The 25,464-nt window shown below is 34.8% G+C and overlaps 1 protein-coding gene across 7 annotated transcripts in view; it reads right to left on the bottom strand.

Annotated features, from left to right (window-relative positions):
• The window catches only part of SSBP2 (single stranded DNA binding protein 2), a 516,465-nt gene that overhangs the window by 205,877 nt on the left and 285,124 nt on the right, over positions 1-25,464 (bottom strand). For 6 of the 7 annotated variants that reach the window (XM_053587236.1, XM_053587295.1, XM_053587249.1 and 3 more), the window contains 3 exons: positions 22,584-22,656; positions 13,061-13,122; positions 108-192 (listed from right to left, as the gene is read on the bottom strand). In XM_053587236.1, the coding sequence (XP_053443211.1) occupies positions 108-192; positions 13,061-13,122; positions 22,584-22,656 (220 nt within the window). Of the gene's footprint in view, positions 1-107; positions 193-12,826; positions 12,868-13,060; positions 13,123-22,583; positions 22,657-25,464 lie in introns of those variants that run through there. The other variant, XM_053587286.1, reaches the window with a different exon arrangement.

The following is a 25,464-nucleotide window of genomic DNA, read 5'->3' as shown; positions in this document are numbered from 1 at the left end:
ATATTAAATATGAAAACAAAAAGAAAGAATGATCAATGTATTTTTCAAGAGCAGTGGTTAAAAAGAAAACTGACAATATGACTTTGTAAAATTACATGTTAACTTACATAATCATGAAAGGCTTTTGCTTCACTCGAGTGTTCACACGTTTCCCGTCTCTCTGGAGCTGCACAGTAGAGATCCCAAAATACACTAAAAAAAGTAATGATGGGAAAATTAAGAAAGGCATATAACACCAATATACGTAATCATCATCACAAAAGCAGAAGACACGTTATTCTTTATATAAAATTTTTCTTTGAAAGATTTAAGTTCAGGCAATATTCTACATGCAATAATGGGGTACGATTTCACGTTCTTTCAAAAATGCTCAGTAAGAATTTTATGAAAGGATAAAGTACTTTTAAAACAGTAATTTTAAAACCATCATTCTTATAATTGGCTGTTTACATGATTTAAAACATTGTAATTTTAGTAATTACAATACTTTTTATGATTTTCCCGCAAAAAAAAAAAAAACAGAAATAGTAAATAATATTCTAATTTACTCTAGTCATTATGGAATGAAGTGGTTTAATAATTTTTTAAATTACATTGGTCAAACAAATATATTTTCTTAAAATATCCTCCTGTTTTCCCCTGCAATGACAAAATCGGTTGGTAATTTTGAAAATAAAATAATTGATTCTAACTCTTCTTTTTCTTTCTATTCAAGAACAGTGGGATGTTAAAGCAAAGTACACTGGCTGGGGAAAACAAATTATGTTTCTTAAAAAACATATGGGTCTAGTCACCCTTCCATTTATACCAAATTATCAATGAACATGAGTAAGGGATTCCAAAATCAGGAAAGCAAATGTCTGAAAGTATTGGCTATCAAAAAAGGCAATTATAATGATTAATTTTTTATAAACTAAGACAGGTAGTTAAGGCTACAGGCAGTGGAGCAGGACATATCTGAGACAGCAAAAGAACCACAGATAAACAAGGATATAGCTGAAAGCTTTCCACCTGGATCAGCTATGCTATGAATTATAGTATATTGCAATTACTCTTATACTCATGTTCATAAGAAACTTCAAAGATCTTATAACCAAAAGTTCTAATGTAGTTTTTAAATTGTATTTAGTTTAATCATATAATAGTATATATAATATTATGACAAGTTATTTATTTATTTATTTGAGGTGGGGTCTCACTCTGTCATACAGACTGAAATGCAATAGCAGAATAATAATTCTTTGCAGCCTTAAACTCCTGGCTTCAAGCAATCCTTCTGCCTTGGCCTCCAAAAGTCCTGGGATAACAGATATGACCTACCATACCTGGCCAAACAATTTAATATCTCGTCTTCCCTAATTTCCTAGCAAGTATCAGAAGACATCTTCTGAAAATTAATCAAAGTATTACTTTTATAATTCAATTGTATTATTTTTAAAGGTTGCTTTACACAATGAACTGTGAGAAATAATTTATTAATTTATTGTTGACGTATGCCCTGAAATTATTAAAGAAATACTAGAAATGATTAATTACAAATATATAATTAAATTATGTACCTTAGAATGTTGACATTGTTCTAATTCTAGTTTTAAGTTTGCCTTTATGGATTTAGTGGGAAGTCAAAAGTTTGCAAGATAAGTTGCTAAAAATAGTATAATTTTATATGTGGTATTTCTGAGAATTCTATATTACTTATACATAATCTTATGTAATAAAGGTAAAGAAATAGACCCTCTAAAAACATTTACTTATGGCAAGCCAGGTTCTAGGTTTCATTTGGTAGTGCCTCAGTCAAACTTGTATTCTTTTCTGTGCAATCACAATCTCTATTCCATCACTTTAAAGATCATACAGCTAAGGGGGCCACCAGAAGGGTATGAGATAAAGTAATAAGGTTAAAGAACACTCTAAAAATAGAGTTAATCTACAATTTTCAAAGCCCTACTCATCAGGAAAGTTTCACAAGTAAGTCTATCATAATCTAAGATATATGCTATGAAATGTAAAGTATAAAATTAATTTAAAAAATTAACTCCAAATTTATTTTTAGTGCTGTGATATTCTTGTTTTAACAAATGCTTCATCTATTTTATTAAGCATCTGAATGGTCTCACCTCCAAGAATCACTGGTGGTAAAGATATTTTAAAATTTTACCACTTCTAGACAGTTCTATCATGTTTTTTACCCTCATAATGTGAGCCATACAGTATAGGCTAAGTATCCCTTATCCAAAATGGCTGGGGCCAGAAGTATTTCAGCTATAGGATTTTTCTCAGATTTCAGAATATTTGCATCATACTTTTTGTTTAAGCATCCTGAATCTAAAAATCAAAAGTCAAAAATGCTCCAATAAGTATCTGCTTTGAGCATCATATCAGCACTCAAACAATTTTTGATTTGGGAACATTTCACATTTCAGATTTTCAGAATAGAGATGCTGAGCCTGTACTGAGACTGCTGCAGTACCATCCTAATATTTGAGAACACTTGGCTAGATCATAACAACAACAATAAAAGCTGCAGTAAGACCAAACTATATCATTGTAGTCCACATTCTGCAATTAATCCATGCATGGCTTTGCAGAATAGCAGACAAATCATTTAACTTTTATAGCCTTATTTTGAAATTTAGAAAATAATGAGGTTAAAACTAGAAGACTTCTATGAACCTTTCATGAATTAAAAACTATTATTTTCTTCTAGTACTATTTCAAAAACTCATTAAATGCCTGGTCTATATATTATAATATCCTATGTCATATATTGTGCAAGAAGATGAAAATATATATAATCCATGGCACATATGTGACTGTGGCTCCAAAACTAATGATGAATTAAACTGGAAATTGCACACTTGCCTAAAACACCTAAATGTAGAAGTTATATTTCATATATTTAAATTTCACGAATATTCTTTTTTTTTTTTGAGACAGAGTCTCACTCTGTCGCCCTTGGTAGAGTGCTATAGCGTCACAGCTCACAGCAACCTCCAACTCTTGGGCTTAAGCGATTCTCTTGCCTTAGCCTCCCAAGTAGCTGGGAATACAGGCACCCACCACAAGGCCCAGCTATTTTTTGTTGCAGTTACCATTGCTGTTTTAGCTGGCTGGGGCCAGGTTCAAACCCACCACCATCGGTATATGGGCCCGACGCCCTACGCACTAAGCCACAGGCGCCGCCATCACAAATATTCTTGACAAATGTTTTTGGCTAATATGAAAATGTGACAATTACCATGTGAAAATGTGGACTCATCTCCTAGAGAAAGAATTTGGCTTTTTAGTTGGTAAAGGTTCATAACAATACTTGATTGGTCCTTAGTTTGAAGGATTTTATTGACGTATTTTATTTTAGTAAGCTATTCTGATGACCCACTGAATTTGTTCCTTGATTCCCAAGAGGGCCAAGGGCAGACAATTCTGAACCTCCACAGATGCAGACTCCATATTCTACAATGTGAGATGCTAGTGGCTAAGGAGCTTTCAGTTCCTCTAATCCTTACATCCCTCAAGCTTGAAAGCAAAAGTTATCCTTGAAATGCAGTGGAATCATCATCACAAATAATGCTTTAGATTTATACAGTCTCTTTGTTTCTAAGCAGAAACAAGTAAAAATCATCTTTATTTTACAAATAAAGAAGACAAAGACTAAACACAGAGAAGCAAAACTTACAAAGTGTATAAGACTTTGATCTCATATCATGTATTACTATTAATAATTTTCCCTGCATAAATCAAGGGAAAACACAGCATTCCCAAGTTGAGGATTCTCAAACATTGTTTTCCATGAGTACGTGAGCCACGTGTCTTAGCCAGCTGTTAATATCTCAAGGGAACGCAGAAAGCAAAATGGTTATAAGAGACATAACAAGGGTGAATAAACATACAGCTGTGTCCCAGGTGGGATGCGAGCATAATTATATAATTTCTGGGCCATTGGCACATGTAGGACTGCTTAAAAAATACAAAATTAAAAGATAAAACAGTAACATTGTAGAAAACAATTTTTCTAGGGAGCAAGCCATTGCTAAAAGTTCTAGTCTTAATAGCTAAGGCAGACATTTCTCTTTGATTGGTCTAAAAACGTATCAGTGAAGGTTAGTTACTCATAATCCCTATTGAAGAAAACTATCCATTCGTAAGACCAGAAATGGTTTTATGTGAAATGCACTTGTTCATCTTAGAACTTTTACACAATAAAAAGTGATTACACAATACTTTAAAAAGTGTAAGCAATAAACTTTGTTCCACTATTATAAAATTCTCATAATACAAATTTGTATTTTAAATACCAAAAGTGACAAATTTATATTTTAAACTGTCATCAAAAATAGTTAACATTTATTGAGTATACACTAAATTCAAGTATCATCTATATATAAGTGCTATATATTCAGCATTTAATCTACTTAATTATTATCCCCCCTTTAGAGATGAGGGAATTGAGGCTTAGAGAGATTAATTTGTCTAAGGTCACAGAGTTAATAGCAGATCTTGGCTTGAGCTTTTTAATTATATTATTTTTCTTCTAATTTGAGTATGGCTTTATAAGTTCACTTTTCAAGACTCCTTATTCTGGTTATAGGCAGGTTTATATAGCTCCGATAGTCTGAGAAGCATCAGCTATTAGTATGACAGATACCCGTCCCAGGTGAGGAAGCAAGCACTTGTTTTCCTACCTTTGAGCGTCGTATTCCAACTTATTTTCTGAGCATCCTATCGCACCCCCATCACACACACATGCAGCTGCCAGTGAACAACGGATGCCTCAATATAGACAGGACTGAGAAGCGAAAACTTTTCTGAGTCCCATTTTTACACACTGCCTGGAATTAGCCACTCACGATTCTCAGAAGGGAAATGTAATTAAGGTCTTATTAATAGTGGGCCTCTGAATTCAGCTCTGTGATTAAGAAATATTATCTGTTACTGAGATGAGCACTGGTTACAATTCAGGAAACTTCAATTCAAATTCTAAATTTGACCTTGAGCAGTTAATTTTTTAATTTCTTTATATAAAAAGATAGAAAATATCTATTTTAGATATTTTATCTATTTTACAGGGTTTTGTATACATACAAAGAGATGATTTGTGCAACAGTACTTCAGAAGTTCAAAGTTACTAAAAAAATTCTTTAAAAAACTTATCTAGTTAGTACAATCAGAAGTAACTGACTAACTGAGTAAAATTTGCCTCACTTTCCTTTCCAATCCTTTGCATTTAGTGGAAGATTCTATCAGATTTTTATAATGCTTTCTCCTCAGCCACTCTTCCTCTGTATTTCACATTTTTTCCTCCTCTTCAGACTGAAGCTGTTCTTCCTCTGTACGGCCTAACCACCTTTTTGCTTTGCTTTCTCTCTTGCTAACACTTTTCTTCCCTTCCCCCCGTCTTCTTCCTTCTTACCTACTGTCATCTACATTGCCCTACATGTTGCTTAGCTTAACTCAATTCAAATAAATAGTTATGTAATGCCTATTACAGGCAAGACATATAATACAATAGTAAGAACTTAGCGTCCAATTATAAATATCATACCATTCTAGTACAGTTGGCTTGATACCGCCAAGGCTGTTGTTTTCACGTAGGTGTTTGGTTATTCCTAGCTGGACCTGATGTCATCCATTACATTTTAAAATCATTACTTGTATACTACAATATTATGACTTCTCACTACCAGGTGAAAGAAACTGAATTCCTATGATTATCTTACTTTCTCTGCAATGTTAAATATATTTTATTTTAAGATATAAAAAAAGTTATTTTAAAAGGTGTTTTATATTTTTACTTAATTGAATAAAAATGAGCCAGTTTCTGCAACAAAAACTTTAAATGCAAAGTTTTAAAAAGCCTGTACTTCAAAATTGCACAAGTTGAAGATGTTAACCTCAGAGGAAGTTTCTTGGCATTTTTATTTCTGAAATTAATGGAAAAGTTGTGAAGATTTATGAAAAAGAACAAATAACAAATAAGTTTTCAAAGGAGATTTGATCCAGGTGAAGTTATTATAAACCAGGTCACAGGAAATACTATAGAGTTGAGCATGGTGCAAACTGGGAAAGAAAAAATAAATGATTAGGGAAATCACAAACGAGAGAAAAAAGCTCCAGAAAGTAGAGGTACATACTTTCCTTCATCCTACACTAGAGGTAGAAATTCTCCTCTCCCACTGGAGGGCTCTGCCTCATCTGTCCTGTACTTCATTCTACTTGTTGGTGTATGCCTATCTCTCTTTCATAAATCTTCAACCTCTCCCCCTCTTTTCCCGAGTCTATATACATGCACAAATCTCTTCAATTTTAAAAGCAAAACTGTTAGGTCCTCTTCTACATTAATCCTGAAACTATGACTACTCAGTAACCCTAGGGCTGGAAATACTAATTATAGTAGGCTTCTAAATTTCACTTTCACTACTCCACCGAAACTGTTCTCCCCAAGACCACTGAAGTTCACCTTATTTCCCAAATCAGGAAAATCTTTAGATCTTTTTTCCACTTAGACTTGCTGAAGAATTTGAATTTAACTGTTGAATGCTCACTCTCTCCTGCGAATGTCTTTCCTGCTTCCCATAAATTATTCTCTCCCAATTACTCTTCTTCTCCATTTGCTTTTCTTTGAGGTTCTTCTTCATCCACCCGTTCTTAAATGTGGATTTTTTTTTTTGCCAGGATTCCACCTCATAGGCCCACTTTTTATACTGGGCAGTTTTGTTTGTGAACATTCTTCAACTACAATATGGTCTGTGCTAGTAACGCCCAAACCATCATGTACCTATCTCAGAGCTATAGACACAGACCTCTTTCTACAGAGCATCTTCATGTGAATATCACATTGGCATCTCAAAATTTAACCCTTTCAAGATAAATCATGACCTTTTCTGCAAAGTCTACTATTCTCTCTTAATGCCTTTACTCAATCAATAGCATCACTGTTCATTCCATTATTCAAATATAAAACTTGGGAGCCTCTTCAGTCACCTCCAAACTGTTTGACACACTGTTATCTTGGATTGCTCTCTCCTTATCAGCTTTCATATGGAAATCACAATTGCCTCACAAATTAGTCTCTGCACTTCTGTCCTCAACCCTCTTTAATCCATTTTTATGTTGATGCCAAGTAAGTATCTAAAAACACAAATCCAGTTATGTCATGCACCTTGTTTAAAATATTTGTGTTTCCCAAGACATGGAAGAAACTTAAATGTATATTACTAAATAAAAGAAATCAATCTGAAAAAGCTTCATACTGTAGGATTACAACTATACAACATTCTGGAACAGGCAAAACCTTGAAGGCAAATTAGAGTATCTGTATAAAACTCTAATTGTGGATGTATGTATTATACATATGCCAAAACCCTCTGAATGTACAGCACCAGCACAAACCCTAATGTAAAGGATGGATCATAGGTAATAATGATATATCGATGCACATTTCTAAATTGCAACAAATGAACCCTGGTGGGATTGACAGCAGAGGAAGTTGCAAGGTATAGGTGAGAGAAACCCTGGAACTCTCTGTACTTTTTCTTTTCTTTTTGTTCTTTTTCCTGAAACAGTCTTAAGCTGTTGCCCTAGAGTGCTGTAGCATCATAGCTCACAGCAACCTCCAACTCTTGAGTTCAAGCGATCCTCTTGCCTCAGTTTTTCCATTTTTAGTAGAGATGATGTCCCGCTTTTGCTCAGGCTAGTCTTGAACTTGTGAGCCCACGCAATCCATCCACCTCAGCCTCCCACAGTGCTAGGATTACAGGTGTGAGCCACCACACCTGGCCTTGTACTTTCTGCTCAATCTTGTTGTTAAACTAAAACTGTTCTAAAAATCAATTATAATTAAAATAATAAAATAAAATCTTTGGACTACAGTCCAAAATCCTTAATTTATTTCAGGCCTTTATAATATAACCCCCATTTTTGTCTATAGCCTTATATTCTATTACTTTCTAGTACTGCACCTACAGATCAATTGGTCCAAACTACTCCTAATTCCTTGAGGGCATGATCCTCCAGTCAAGATTTTATACTATTCCTTGCCAAAAATATCCTTCCTTTACTCAACTTTCAATTCAGCTCAGATTCAGTTCTCTATGGAGCCTTTCCTAACTCTCCCAAGCTAAAGTGAGTATTGCTTCTATTGCTATTATAACCAGTACATACCATTGTTAAGTATGTTTTTAAGTGTTTATGTTTCCTACTACTGATTTCCTTGAGGACAGCATAATATTTCAAAATGTAAATATTTAGTGAAGACACTTCACCAAATATTTGTGAACATGAGAACAATTCCAATTTTTCAAGTATTCTATTAAGAATAGCACTGAGAAGTCATAAAATTATATTTCATACATCCAAATGTGACTCTAAATTTAAGTTAGTAAGCAGAAAGTTCTTGAAGAATAAATGTTAACTTAATCATTTAGACCTGAACAACAGCAACAGCATCCCAGGGCAACAGAAAAAAGCAACATATTAGTCCTGAATTCCTAACCCAGGGTACAATTCGTAAGAGTTAAAACTCACAGTAATAGCTGGCTATACACAATAGTAAGGAAAGCTCAGGATTAGGGCTTTTTTTTTGGAAGAGGAGAGAGGAGACCCATAGCTTTTATCAGTTCTCAGAGGACCCCATGACTTCAAAATTGTTAAGAATCACTGATTTATACAGATGAAGTAGACACCTCAAAGATTATTTTAGTAGTTCTGAGGGAGAAAATTTAAATAAAATATTAAAAATACTGTACTATACATTTTACATGTATTAGATTTAAATTGAAAAAATGATCTAAAAATATCTATATAACCACTATTTATCATTTATTTGATATCTCCAACTAAGTATATATTAAGGTACTTAAAAATACCAAAGCCACAGAGGAAAGGCTCTCCTGAATCTAACAGCCACAGGAAGAAAATGAGCAACGGCAGATTTAAAAGCTGCGCTTTCTGACAGCTGAGAATAAAAGTGTTAAACTCTCACAGAAGCAAACATTTATAATATATGAATAGGTTAAATTCATTAAAAAGAGAGTAAAAACAATAGGCACAAGAAACAAAATTAATACTATAATGGAAAACTTTTAAAATCCTCACTTTGTTAACCCACTGATCCAACAGGTACAGACTTCTAAAATGGTTTCTTATGCTACTTTGTAGTCCCAACTGGAAACGTGCAAAATGAAAAGCTATCAACAGGCGAGGAGATTCAATTATATTCAGAAAAAGTAAGTATTTATAGTCCAGATCTAGATATCAAAAATATACACTATATAAAATTAGAGTTTGACTTACAATAGTATATAAAATATCCAGCCTTAAACCTCAGGAAAACAGCACAATCATTGTGCCTAACTGTAATGAACCGTTGTTCCAAATACAGGAACAACTCTGAACCAAAGACTGCACCTGTTCCTGCCATATGTATATAAGACAAACAGGGGAAACCCACAACCACAACTGACCAAGTGTGGTTACAGTCACCACGGGACTTCTAATAAGGCATGCTTTCAGGAGAGAGATTAAAGACATGATGGTATGAACTAACAGACTGAGGAAACCACTAGAAGACAGCTCTTATTTTTTCTTTTAAAGAAGACACTAAGAGATGAGGGCATACAGTACTAAACAGAAAATGCTTCTAATAGAAGAAATGCAAAAAAGAAATGTCTACTTTGTCCATGCAACCCCTGGATTACCAAGTGCTATGGCAGAGAAGTCACATACCTGGGCATACTGGGGCCACAGTGAATTTATAAGCTCTGATACCAACTAGGACTTAACTGCCCAGCATTTTTTTTTGTGTGCCCCTAGTTACAAAATGTAGAATTACTTCTGGGTCTATACAGAATTATTTCTAACTTTCTTCATTCTCCTAAAAATTCACCACTACCACTACACTCAGTACCCTCAGCAGAAAACCTCATATTCTATTTTGCAGAGAACACGAAAGACATTAGAATCAGAAATGAATTTCTTGCCATCAACTATACAAACATCCCTGCATCTCCTCTCACCAGAATGGTGGAGGTGGTCCTCTCCTCTCACACTTCCAAACACTTGTGCTTTAGACGCCTTTGTCTTCTCCCTGGCTTCCTCAGGGGTTTTACACCACTAAATATCCTCTTTCTCCTGGAATCTTCAGACTCTGCCTCTCTACTGTTTCCTCTTAATACTAAACAATGTCCCTCCCATCTAAAATAAAAAAAATTCTCTCTCAAATCTACAGTGCACCTCCAAGTGTCACTACTCCTTATTCTTTCTTCAAGATGGATGAACCTTTTGAAAGAATTGGTTGGGTATCTACCATCTTCCACTTCCTTCCCAGTCACTTCTCAACCCAGAAACACTCTCAGCCCATTACTCAGCTCACAGAATTCACCAATGGCCTTTTCACTAAATCAGAAAAGATACGCGTACTCCTAGGACTTCACCTTTCAGCTATAGTGACATGAGACACCTTTCTTCCTCCTTTTCAAAATTCTTCCTTATTCTTGGTTTCTATGATGCTATACTTTCCTACTTTTCTCTTTCGCTCAGACTTATCTCCTTTGTAGCCTGTCTTCCTCCTCACAACTTAAATGTTAAAGTTACAAAGGTTCTGCATGAGGCCCACTGCCCTCCTCCCTCAAGTCAACATCACTCAACCTTCTCTCTCTTTTTTAGAGATGGGAGCTTACTATGTTGCCCAGACTGGACTTGAACTCCTGGGCACCAGTGATTCTCCTGCCCCTGCCTCCTGCATAGCCTGGACTACAAGTGTGTTCCATCATGCCCAGCTGTACCCCCTCTTCTTTGAATAACAGACCCATTTAACCAGATGTTTGCTCAACATCTCCACTTGAATAGCATGTACTTCAATTCCAGCATAGCTAAAAAGCAAAACTCTTTACCAAATCCTATCATTTCCACCTTAAGATTTACATCCCTCAAATCAATCCAATTATCTTCCTCTTCATTGATTATACACTAGTTCAAGTAGCCATTCCCTACCCCTTATTCCAAAAGTCTTCTAAAGTGCTTCTCTGCTTCTAGACTTATTCCTATTCCAGCCATTATCTTCTCCATAGAACCCAAGTGATATTGCTAAGATGTAAGCTGGCATCATAACTCTCCTGCTTATAAACTTAACTGCAATCGGCGGTGCCCATAGCTCAGTCAACAGGGCACCAGCCACATACACCTAGGGTGGCGGGTTCGAACCCAGCTCAGACCTGCTAAGCAACAATGACAACTGCAACCAAAAAATTGGGCGTTGGGGTGGGCAACTGTTGTCCCAGCTACTTGGGAGGCTGAGGCAAGAGAATCACTTAAGCCTAAGAGTTTGAGGTTGCTGTGAGCTGTGATGCCACAGCACTCTACCCAGGGTGACAGCTTGAGACTCTGTCTCCAAAAAAAGAAAAAAAAAAAAAAAAAACTTAATTGCATCATATTGTCTTTATAACCAAATTCAAATATCCAGTTTATTAATCCAGCTTCATCCATAATCACTCTATCACCTCAATTTCTAACATCGTGAATTTCTATTATTTCCACATGCTATGCTCTCTCCGCCTTTCAACTCTAGGCTGTTACACGTGGTATCATCAATTCAGAACATTCCCCTTCTCTTTCTCTCCATTCCTCTCTCGTCAACTATTATATACACTTACGGCCTTGACTTATGCATTAGCTCCTCCAGGTGAAATGTATTTGGTATATGTCTATCTAGTACTCTGCACGTACCCCATAAAATACTTCTTTCTCACTGCTTGTTTAGTTAGCTGTTCTCCCCAATAGATTGTCATAAGCAAGAGGGGAGGGATTTGTGCTTGTTGTATTCATTAGTGTATCCATAGCGCCTAGCATAGCACCTGGCATGTACAAGACACTCAGTAAGTACTTGTTGACAGATGCAATGTATAAACCATATGAACTAGGTTTACATGGGAAAATATACTCAAATCCTTATAAATAAATAAACTTAAAAGGATACTACTACCACATAGCAGAAATACAAAGAAACATAAAGGTATGAAAGTTATTTCCTCAAGGCAAAAAATATATATATCCATTTGATTAGTTAAGTATATGTGAGCACTATATAGGCAATTGTTTCTCATAAATATGTACATCCAACTTATATTCATTTATAACTTATCCCCCTCTTGTTCTTCGGAGTTTTTTGTTTGTTTGTTTGTTTAATGATTAACTGCTATTTTAAAACAGGATTAGCCTATTACAAAAAAATGTCAATTAAATTATCTCCCACTCTGAAGAGAAGAGTAAGGGTTCAAGGAACTAGAATGGCATACTAGCATATAATTACATATATGGTGGTCTAGCCTTGACAACATGATAGCCCATTTTATAAAAAGCAATACTGTAACTAGCTTAGCAATCAGAGAGCCAAGAAAAAGTGCCATCCTCATTTTCCACTGCAAGATGAGAAAGGAATCTGCTATGGATTAACTGTAACCCCTCAAGTTCACATGTTGAAGCCATAACCCCCAAATGTGATGGTATTTAGAGAGAGGGCCTTTGGGAGATAATCAGGTTTAGATGAGGTCATGAGGATAGGACCTTCAGGATGTGATTAGTGCCCATATAGGAAGACACACAGAGAGCTTACCCTTTCTTTATCTTTCCCCACCACGTAAGGACATAGTGAGAAGACAGCTGTTTACAAGCCAGGGAGACAGCCCTCATCAGAAACCTACCATGCTGGTACCTCGATCTTGGATTACCAGCTTACAGAACAATGAGAAAATACATTTATGTTGCTTAAACCATCTATTTTATAGTCTTCTGTTATGGCAGCTCAAGCTGACTAATACAGAATCATACTTACAGTTGCTGATTCCACATACTGGTTCCAATTTCAGACTGACTTCATGGTAGTATCTTTAAATTAAATAACACAAATGCTAGTTTTGAGGTTTTATATTTTTAAGTGCTACCTTCCAGAAAACAATTTAAGAAAAGTAAAAAGAATAAAAAGGAAACACGAACTCATAAACAAGTTTAGTGCTAGCCTACTGGAATGCATCATCAATCTAGGAGAAATGAAATGAAAGATACTTACCACCACCAAGAATGTAAGAATCCTGGTGGCTCCCCCAACGTGATGTTTTTTTCCCATCTTATCTAAAATGAATAAAAGAGATATTAAATATTTTCCTAATATTTTTTCTAGACATAATGCAAAGCAATATTTTTCGCATTTAAAATACTATGTTAATGTATAAGTTTTTCATCATTTTCCTATCATTCTTTACCCAAGTTTTACTACAAGTAGTCATTTTATACAGTGATTTGTAGACTGGATTACTCAACCAAAGATGTCACTATTATTTCTTGAATTTGCTTCCCTTTGTACCAATCATTAAGCTTTGACTTTTAGTTAGTTCTAAATCCATTTTCTGTGCTCTTTAAGTTGCTGACATTGGAATCTGTGAACCACCTTTGTCCTCCATTAAAGGACATAAAGGTTTTTATGAGGTCCTGTAAACTAAAAAGGCTCTACTGAAAGTAGGAAGAGGGGAGAAGAGGTTTATTTCCTGTGAGCTTGTTGTTTCTGTCAGGGTTCCCCAGCAGCAGCAGTTCATCCCAGTGATAACAGCTAGTTCCCCTCTAGCTTTTTCCAGCACAACTAGAACCAGGTATGCACAATTGGCCAATGCTCTCCCTCAGAGGTCTGAAGTTCCACGAATCTCCTTTGAGCTCTTCAGGGACCATAGCTACACAGCTCCCCCTCCTTAGATGTCTTAGACTCAGCTCTGTGAGAGTTCTCCTCCTACAAGTTCTTTTTTTTGGTGTCCCAGTCTTAGCAAATGCTTACTGTAATTATTGATTTTATGTAATTTCTGTGTTCTGTTTTGCTTTTTTTCAAATCTGTACAGTGATTTCCCTCCGTTAAATACTTAATGTGCTTTTAATTAATGTGCCTGTATCCTGACTGACATATCACCTCCCAAAACCCCTCATACAGTAAGAATATTAAAAATGTATTCCTTCAAAGTAGGATGAGTATGAGCATAAACTTTAGCTTTCCTACATACTAGCTAGGAGAACTTGGGAAACTTAAGTCTTCTGTGCTTCAGTTTCCTCATCTATAAAATGGAGCTAATAATAGTTGTCTACCTTATAGGGTGTTATGAGAAATTACCTGGTTAGTACAAGAAAAACACTTAATAGTGACTAATATGCAGTAAGTGTTTGGTAACTACTAGCTGCTATCATTATTTTTCCTTTCCTTAGAAAAGCATTCCTTGAAAATGTATTCCATCATAATTATCACCAGTACTCACAAAATTCCAGTGATATTCCACGTAAAAACATTAGATATTTATAGTTGCACCTACCAATTTTAGCTCACTAATCAGAATAGTGTAAAACACCTTGGTAGAAACTATACATATGGCCAAGAAAAAAGAACAGAGTTGGAACTAAGGAAGAATTGCCGATGCTCCTGGAATAAATGGGAGAAGTAAAAATCATTTAAACAAAAAATTAATCTTCTATTTACTTGAAATTATTTGGGAATTAGTGTTCTGTTAAACTTAGTTTAACAAGTGCCCATTAAAAATGCCATACTAAAGAAAATTCAACTTTTGAAGTTTTTCTTTTTGTTTTGTTTCATTTGGTGAATCAGGATCTAAGGTACATCAGAATTGTCATTATTATCAGTATGAAAATCAGTTATCACCACTGACCCAGAAATTTGCAAGAGATTGCGTTTACTATATAGACTATAAATAATACCTTAGGGTTAGTTATTTAATAAGTTTCTGTTTGAGGTATATGTCTTTCATAAAATAAGGGCTTTTTAAAGATGACATTAATTTTCCAATTGTTTCTATTTCAGATAAATTAGAGTTCACTATAGTACAAATTTAAAGCAAGGTCAATATTTCTCAAGAAGTCAAAGTTATGACTAAATACCTTTTGCAAAATAAATTTGAAAATTGGAAATCTGAATGAATATTTAGACAATGTCTTTTCTAGACACTCTGTAACAGCAAACACAAAAAATAGCTTCCTTCAGTTCGATTACACATCAGTAGGGTAGACCACAAGCAAACCAAAACAAAAAGGTAAATTGAGTTTATATTAGAAGGTGACAAATGCTATGGAGGAAAAGAAAGCCAGGAAGAGGATAGAAAGTACGGGAATACAGTGAAATGAGCTACAATTTGGGGGATTTTTAAAATTTTTTTATGAGCTATAATTTTGAATAAGGTGATCCAGAAAGTATTTAAAATAATCTTACATGTAGCCTTAGTTTTTAGTTTAAAAATAAAAATTATATAACATTCAGACCTTATATAACATGACCATGAAATAAAGCAGACAATACTATAATGAATTTAAATGAGAAGAATGAGAGATGACTTACAGAGGAGTTAAAGTGGTATGACTAGATCTTGGGGCCAGGTGTGCTGAAGGTAGGATTAGACTCATCAGTCCCATACACCACATCAGATACTAGGCAGCCTCCTTCCCACACTTCCACCACTTCTACAACCATCTCAGGAGACAAGGTCCTCTAGGAAACCACCTATATGGTTTATATTTGATAGGGTCTTTATGAGAGGAACTATTTTAAGCGGTGTTACATCTTATTATTCCTCAGAAAAATTTTTAAAGGCTTTATATGCACATCACTTCCATCTTCATAATACTTTTTACTATATACTCAGTAGAGTTTATCCTTCTCACTTCAAATTGCAAGTCGATGCCAGAAGCAGCTAGAACTTTGGTCCACTATATTGAAGTTAACACAAAATCTGTCCTTTCTAGTTACTGAATGAATGTCACTGAAAGTGTGTTTTAGATACTTCCAAGGAAGAGAAAGTTCTACAGAAAATATGTTTACTTAGTGAACGATATGGCTCCCTCCAAACTAATCACTGTTCCAGATACCATCTTTTCAGAGAAAACATAAAAAGATGCTCGAGAAGAGGCAAGACAGACCACTGACTATATAAAACTAAATCAAATACGTTGCAGCACTGTTAGAAAACCTAAAAATTAAAAATTACCTGTGAAACATTCACCAATAGTGAATGTGAAATAAAACTTAATACTTATAAACTACAGATCAGTGTGCTATCATTAAAAAGAATGAGATATGTCTATTTGGAAAGACAGCCAATGCTCTACTGATTTTTCAAGATGGAGATTTAGAAGGGTACAGAACAGTACCTATAGTATAAAACCTTTCTGTTTGAAAAAAAGTGTGTATATTTACATGTACACTTGAGTATATGTATATGAAAGAAATCACACCAAACTTACAATTATTTGAAAAAGAATAAAAGAGGACTTTCACTTTATAACTATGTAGTTTAGATATGTTTTTAATCAGTATTTATTAATGAGGAAAGGTGTTGAAGAATGGCCAAAATATACCCCCACATGGTCATTAGTTATTTTAAAAACAATTTTTTCTGCTGTCTGTGAAGAGGTATTTTTTGCTGTATTGAGTTTCATGGGCATCAGGCTTACACATGTGTTTGGTGGGATCTATACTCTTCATTCTGTTTTTCCTTCTTCCATGATGTATTTGTATTTCTCAATGTGCATTTCTCTAGTCCTAACGCTTTTTGCTGTTTAATTAATCACCTCTCTTCTTTCCATTATTTGACTAGCTAGTCTGTATTCCCCTGCAACATTCATATAAATATCAAGGCCCATTCCTCCTGCCACATTCTGCATTTGAGGGCCTTATTTATCATATGATCTAACATTTTCAGCATTTCTATTATAAAAAAACCACCAAATCATGAAAAAAGATCTATCAACAGGGGCAAGATAGGTCTGGTGGTTTAATAATAAACTATACACTGAGACAGGCCTTCTTCTAGAAATGTATCCTGTATATATGGTTACATATACAAAATTATATATATATATGAATAAATCCTATATATATTTATAAAATACACAAAAACTTTCATTGAAGCATTATTTCTAAGTACAAAAGACTGGAAACAATCTAGATGTCCATCAGCAGGAGGCTGGTGAGCTTCATCATATGATGAAGTACCATAAAAAGGAGAATTATAATATTTAATAAATATAACAAACTTCAAAAATCTAACAAGTGAAACAAAAATTAAATCACAGAGTAGCATATGTAATAAACTGATACTTATGCGAACAAAGGAAAAATGACACACACAGACATATATACGTGAACATACATAGGCAAACACACACATCCACTTAAATTTTTCTTTCTTATTTGCTCATGGCAAGGCATATTGGTCATTAAACTGTTATCTTTCAGCTCCACACCTACCCTCTATACTCTGTTCTATACTTGGAGCTAAGATTCTGGAAATGACATTTCCTAGCCTCCTTGCCATTTGGCTTCCTGTTAAGTTCTGCCATCAGGAGACATTAGCCAGAGATCGAGGTAGGAAGAAGAAGAAAAGCTTCTGACCTCTGGCTCCAAAAGTGAGGCAGTTGCAGGCTGCTGTAGAAGCAGCGGCAGCAACAGTGGAGGTAAGGAAATTCTGGAGGTCAGCAGCACCTTTTTGGAGGTTCTAGCCTTGTCAATGTGGAGCCTCTTCAGCAGATCCAGACCTGCTTTCCCATAATCTCCCACAATGCAGCAGCAAGTCTGATGCTCATGTTTACACCGAATTCCTAAGTCCTTTCATAACTTTTGAATTTGAACCAATATTCAAAAACAACTTTTAATATCATTTAAGGATAAAACTAGTTCTTGTGTTAAGAAAACAACTTACATAATTTTATGTAAATTGTTTCCAGACAAAATTCCTAAGACTTTTAATTTAGATATAAGCTACTGTTCCCACTAATTTTCTACAATCTTCCATTTATAGAAGTGGGTGTATCTAAACCCCAAACCAAATATTAAAAAAAAAAAATTAAAGTAAAACATTTTGTACTTAAATTAAAAAAATTAAAGCCAATAGAAAAAAAATAAGACTACTCTTTAAAGCAAATAATGTAAAACTATGCTGTGCAACAGGGTGCCCACAGTTGCATGTGCCTATTTAAATTTAAAATTAACTGAATATTCCTCAGATGCACTAGCAACATTTCAAGTGCTTAGTAGTCACATGTGACTAGTAGCTACCTTAGGAGATAGCACAGATTAGAGATCATTTCCATAATCACAGAAAACTTTCTTGGACAATCCCGCTTTGTTTTAGAAAGAACAAAGAGACCTCTTAAAGAGGACTACCTTTTGTTGGAAAAACTCCTTCCTATTTTTGTTGTTAGTTTTTGACCCAGAAAGACAGAGGCCCCTAGGAGTGGTCTTAAAGGAAAGAACTGCATAGAGGAAAACAAATACTTGATATTCTACATAACAAGAATATAGGAGATTGCTAGTGATCTTTCAGGAAGATCTGGGAAGATTCAGGAAAGGGAGAAATGGGAGAGAACTGTGAGCAGTTAAAAATGTTTTGATTTCCACTGTTAGTCCAATACTGCCTCACTAAATTTAGAAAAAATTAACTGGGCTAATAATAATTATGTCTCTCACTGTTCTGACTGATAAAAGCCATTAAGAGCAGTTAAATTTCTATGGCCCAGGTCAAGGGCATTTTTAGAAAAGCCAAGCCCAAGGGAGAGATTCGGCTATTGAGATACACACATACTTGGAGTTGTAATTTGACTTTACAACTTCCCCCAAAAGAACAAGCCAGTTCAAAGGAAGAGGTGGCCCAGCACAGTAAATCCTGGTTCTGAAGAACTCAGTAATATTACAATCATTCATAGCCTCATTCATCCTGAGGGAGAATGTCCAAATGGGAAGAAGTATTCTACTTCGCATGGAACCACAGTGAGAATATTAGATATCTGAATAATTGGTGCCACTTCAATCATTTCCTTCGTTTTTTTAATCATTCCCTTTTTATTACAATATCTAACCCAAATAAGTAGGTCTCCCTATATTAAGTTCCTATGGAACAGTTTTGAATTAGGTAAAAACCTGTGGATAGACAAGGAAGGATTATAGATAAAACGGGTCTTTTACTACACAAACTAGTTACAAGCAGCCTTAAATTTTGCACATGATCCAAGAGAAACTAAGAGAGAAACCAACCATAATCAGGGTAAAGTGCTCTAAAATGTTATTCTTTTTTGCTTTCTTTTTTTTCCATAACTATCCATAGTTACAAAAGAAGGGCATATAGACACCAGAGTAAAAACCAAATGACGTTCTTTTAACTAAAGGCTCTCTTTTGCCAAAGGTAAGGTCTAAACTTTCTGGCATAGTACACAAAGGTCTTTAAGCACAGGCCCCTGCAGAACACACTTATCAGCTCAGAGAGATGAAGACCTGTAAAAGCCTTTCTAGGAAACTTACTTCCAAGGTAGAGAGAGGGGAAGAGAGTTTAGGCAGAAGGAATACACCATGGAGTAAAAGCTCAGATGACAGAAGTCTCATTGTTAATACAGGCAAACCCAAAGAGCTGGACACTATAGAACTGAAAATGTGATGGAGAAAATTAATAAGCTATTATAATTTAGCCAACTGAAATTATCAAGAACTCCAGGGTGTCCTCAGCAAAGGCCAGCAAAAATCTATCTCCAGGGTCCATCTTTAAATTCAGATAATTTAAGAGAATGTATTTTCCCTTCAATTTTTATTTTTAAATAATTATACAAATAATATATGTACGCTTTGTCTCTAAAAAATCCTACAATTAAGCATAAAATCTCCTTTGATCCCTTTAACATCCTTACTCCCAGAAACAAACTAGACTGGCAGTATATTCTTTAAGAACTTTTAGTATATTTTCTACGCACAAACACGTACTCCACAAAAGTATACAGTACTGTTTTATGTTCAAGGGTTTCCATATTAATGAGATACTTCAGCTTCCTTCGTTTACTAGACAAGGTTTTGGAAGTCTGTCCACCTAGTTCAAGTAGATCTTACTTATTCTCTTTCATTATGAAAAACTTATATCTCAATTAATTTAGCCATTCCCTTGCATTGGTTCCTTAGGTATTGAGAATGTGTTTTCATAGTACCACTCAGAGTTTAGCAACCTAGAAGGTGAAGAGTAGTTCTGAGAATCACATACAGTCATCTCCAAACTCCACAATGTGTTTTCTTGGTGAAAATAGTTTGTTTTTGGTTTAACCGGTTCCTCTTGTGAAAATGAACTAGATGAATAATTCAGAGAAATCCTCAGTTTTATATTCCAAATATAACCAGAGAAAATAAAATCATGGTAAATACTAGTCAACACGTGTAAACCTCATCTGAAATTCTAATTTCATTTCTACCAATTAGTCCTAGAAATTTTGGATATCCATTTTCCACTGAGATCAAAATCTATGACTATAGTATCTAATTATCTGCTCAATCCACATAACCCATTTGAATACAAATACCTAAGCTTCCTTAAATGAGTTAGCAACATTTTTCTTTTTTGATGAAATTTAATAACTACTGTATCTGATATAATATTGGTAAGAAAACAGTCTTGGGAACCCCTGAGAATTAAGCAAGCTGAGCCACTCAAAATAGGCCTTGATACAAGGAAGGAAATCAATAAATCCTTTAAGTTTCCTCAAGTTTCATTTAGTGCATTAAGTTTATGTACTAAAGCAAAACTTTTAAAATCTCCATATCCAGCTTTAATGTCTTTAAAATACCCTATCAATTGACAGTGGTTAACAATATAAATATTAAGGATACCCTTTTTACAATCTCAATCATTTCCTCTGTAATATCAAATAGCGAACGTAACTTATTTCAAACCTGAAGTCTTCTAATTACTGATTCAGTGAAACACAGATACACCAAACTTCTGTTTTGATTTGAATAAACTTTTAAAACAAAATTTTCATTATACTGCCTATATTCCTTCTAAGGTAAACAACTGAGTTCTTACATGTCTGATCAAACTTCTAAAATTCTTTCTTTGCAAATAAGCCCTAATAATTGACATACACTAATTAATTAGAAATAAGATGGGGTCTGTGTGTATGTGTTTACTTATGTATTTGGGGAGTAGCTGACTCTCAAGAAGGGTATACCTCAGGCAGGGTACTATGGGTAATGGATGCCTGCTGTGCCCCTGATCTGATGGGGGCCAAAATAGTGAGATCAATAGAGATAATATGATTTTTAAGCACCACTTCCCAAAAGAAATATAAACATGGACCACAAATAAGAGATACATACACAATTTTTTTTTTTTTTTAAGAGACAGGATATCACAACGATAGCTCACTGCAGCCCCAAACTCCTGACCTCAAACAATCCTCCTGCCTTGGCCTTCCAAAGTGCTGGGATCACTGGTGTGAGCTACCAAGAATGGTGTAATTTAAAATTTTTAATAGCCACATTAAAAATAAAAAGAAGGTAAAATTAATTTTAGTAATACGTTTTATTTTACCCAATCTTACCCAAAATATGTCAATGCGTGACCAAATTTAAAAATTATTAGTGATATTTTATATTCTTTTGTTCATACTAAGCCTTCAAAATCCAGTGTGCATTTCACACATGTAACACTTCTCAAATAGATTAGCTTTATTTCAAGGACTTAAAAATCCATATATGGCAAAATCCATATATGTGACCAGGAGCCAGATATGTAAGTTTTCTGGGCTCTGTTGTTCCCATCAAATAAAAAGGAACAAGATGACCTGCCTTGCAAATTTCTATAAGAATTAGAAATAATATATGTAAAATGCCCTGGTACATTACATGTCTGACACATAACAGAACTCAATAAAATTATCACCATCCTCATTATCTTTCTATAGATTGAAAAAGAAAAACCACCACTGTTAAGAAAGCTCAAATTCAAAATTTGAGAAAGTAAAACTGGAGAACAGAAATAGAAACAAAAATGTGAAATAAGGTTATCATAATGAAGGCTAGGCATGGTGTCTCATGCCTGTAATCCCAGAGCACTTAGAAGGCTGAGGTAGGTGGATTGCCCTGAGCTCACAGGTTTGAGACCAGCCTGAGCCAGGGCGAGACCCTGTCTCTAAAAATAGGTGGGCACTGTAGCAAGTGCTTGTAGTCCCAGCTACTTGGGAGGCTGAGACAAGAGAATTGCTAGAGCCCAAGAGTTTGCGGTTGCTGTGAACTATGACACCAAGGCACTCTACCAAGGGAGACAAGTGAGACTCTGTCTCAAAAAAAAAAGAAAAGAAAAAAGCAAAGATTATCATAATGTTTTCTAGCTGAGATCAATCAACAGTTATCCATTTAAGATAAAAACAAAAACCAAATTTTCCAAGATTACGAATAATGCCTAAATATGATTAGCATTAGAATTAAAGAAATGGAGAGTTGTGTGTTTTTTCCTTTGAAAGCAGATTTGCTTTCTTGATTATTGTTGCCATACTAATATCACTTTCCATTTCCAAGGGGAGAAAATGGCCATGAAGTTGACTAGAAGGTGATTGAGTGACACAATTTTGGGATACTAAAACTGTTACACATAATCTACAAAGCCATATTATATATCTTGCTAACTGAGCATTCACTATATGTTATACAGCAATCAATTTTTTCCAAGTAATTGTTACAGTATATTTTATTCATTTATATATGATATCAAAATGTAATACAGAAAATACATAAAACAAACCTCTGATAAAAATGTCTGGGCTGATTTCTGAGCTCCTACATGAAGCAGATATTCATAAACGTAGAGTGCTAACCTGGAAAACAAATAAAACATTTATTGAGAAGAGGAATATTAAAATTCATTCTTTATTTCTTAAAGTTTAATTAAAATTCATTCTTTAAATAATGACTTATCTTTCCATTGCAAAAACATCTTATACACTAATAGTGACAGAAAATAACCCTTTCCCATTCCGCACCCTTTTGGTAGGAATTTATAAATATATATTCAGCAAGAATCTACTTAGAAAAAACACGTGAAGAAAAAGACAAATGTATCTCTTCTTGGCAAGAAATATCTAATTATGGATTACTTTCGTCAATCATCTCACTTTCCCTTTGTTATGCCTAATATAAATCATTTATAACCAAACATTAATAGTCTCCAAATCCTATTTTAAGGTATAATTTTTACCTTTGATTAGTAATAGAAATGAATTAATGTATTAGACTTTTACAATAATTTAATGTCCTTTAAACTTTTTGGTGAATCAAAGCCCTTGATGTTTAAAGAACTACACCAAAACTTGTGCTGTATATCCATTTTAATATTTGTTCGGCAACCTCCCCTTACTCTTTACACTTAATTATTAAACCAATAAGGTTTTAGTTTATAAGGCATTCACATTCACAGCAAACCACAGCATTATGTAAATTTTAAAGATATCACATCATGCTAAGCATGTGGGTTCTTATAGTTTAAAGGTTAACACAAAATCACACATAAATTTATCACTCAAATGTAGAATATTGAGTATGCAGAGTACACTTATACTTCTCTCATTATCTTGTGGATTCAGAATTTTTAAGCTACACCATGTGGCTCAATTTCAGTTGAGCTGTTAACAAAATATTATTCATAAAGCCAAATTAGTCTGAGGCAGTATTTTTAATGATATCTTGGACCAATGCCCAGATACTCACAACAGTTCAGTTTCTGCTATACTATGTTTACCAATATTGAACCAGGTTTACAGTAAACAATGTAATAAAACAATAACCACAATTCTGTATAGCTCTACAATACTTTTCTTGCCAAGCAAATTTTTGACTGTTAAAGATTGATGGCATTTGCAACAGCGAATATTTACTTTCATGAAAACTTATCATGCATCTGTCATGCAAAGAGAAAGCTTGTACAAATTCAGTTGCTTTGTCCATTTAATTATTTCCCTAATCCAAAACTGTCAATACTTAAAATTATTCTATAGCTACCAAGCACCTTGAGAGAGTAGACATCCCTTAAAGTTACAGATAAAATATACATTACTGACAGCAAGGGTATGAATATAATTTAGAAACATCTCCTATCATCTTCAAATTGAAGGATACTTTATAAATCAGTGCTTCTTAACTCTTTTTTTCTACCCTAACACATGTGAAAGATACAGTGTGCTCCTTTTAGTAGCGGTATCTCCCTGTGGAAATGCAGCTCATCTCCCAAGCACAATATACAGGATATAGAAACTGGGATATTCCTCAAACACACATATCCTACACATCTTCTCCCTCTACCAGCCACTCCCAACCCTATCACATGACTTCACGGACCATGATGAAAAATTTTGCCTTTAACAAAGAGAATATCTGTTAAATCTTCCTAGATAGACTATGAAGCCTCAAAATTGCCTGCCAGTGGCAGTGCTGCCCTTTATCAAATGTGAGCAGAAACCTAGCCTCAGGGGGAAAGTGTGGTAGCTCACACCAATAATCTCAGCAATTTGGGAGGCCAAGGTAGGAAGGTTGCTTAAGATCAAGAGCTTAAAATATAGCCTCAAGTAATTCCCTGTGTCTTGTAAAACCTTGGGCCTAAAGGCAAAGTAGTGACTAGACTAAGCAAGAGACCTAGACCTAAGTGAAAGGTTAAAACCTGAGCAATAAGGACATTCCACCAAGCTTGGGGAATTTGAAAGTGATAGGCACTGAGTGAAGCAGAGGTACCCTCACGGACCCCGTAGTGGAGAGAGAGAGAACAAACCTCAGAACAGCCAAGGCCAGAGCACAACTGTCACTGTGTCCTTTCAATAAACCCATCTCTTCAAGTTAAGTGAGTTACTGCCTTATAACTTTATAATCGCTTCTTTGTAACATTAAAAGGGGCTAATATATTTCTTCTATGTTTTCCTTACTAATTAAGTAACAAAAAGAGTATCTCCTTACAAGTAAATTTAAAAAGCCATAATCCATGCTTCTCTGAGTCTAGGACAATAATTCTAAAAAAATACACAGGAAGGGGATCAGAATCATTGGGGGTGTGGAAATTTCAAACCATATAACTATAGATTCTTAAGGGCCTTCCAAGGGTATATGCCCATCCCACTGCCTTTGGAATCTGGCTGTTGGAGGTCAGCATTATCAACAGGATGAAAGGGGACAGAGCTGAGAAAACCTATCTATAATGCTACCTGATATACCCATCTTCTACAGTCTCCTTTGAAAAAAATTAATGCTTTCCAGGCAATCAGATATTCTCCACACTCCAAAAAGTGTGGCAGGGTGGCAATGCATGGGCAAACAAATAACTCTACTACCACAATAATGCCATAATGCATGACTGGCAAATCTCCAATGTTTTAGTTATCACCTTTGTGCATAGGACTTCCAAGCCTATCCCTAGAGCCCTGTCTTTTGTCCCACACTCCAAACTTGCTTCTCAAAATTACTGTTTCAAGTTTCTGACAAGACATTTCTCTTAAATTGTTAATGCCCAAAGTTAATTTCACTCTTCTCTCAAAGTGAGTACCTTGGCTCACTTTGAATGGAACACAATTTCTCTGAGTCTCAGTTTCCTCATTTGTTAAATTGGGAAAATAATATTTTCCTTGTATTACTGAAAAAAGAAC

This window comes from Nycticebus coucang, chromosome 1, assembly GCF_027406575.1.
Source record: "Nycticebus coucang isolate mNycCou1 chromosome 1, mNycCou1.pri, whole genome shotgun sequence".
NCBI classification, from domain to species: Eukaryota; Metazoa; Chordata; class Mammalia; order Primates; family Lorisidae; genus Nycticebus; species Nycticebus coucang.
Note: the sequence above shows the minus strand (reverse complement) of the source record. Positions and strands in the feature narration are given on the sequence as shown.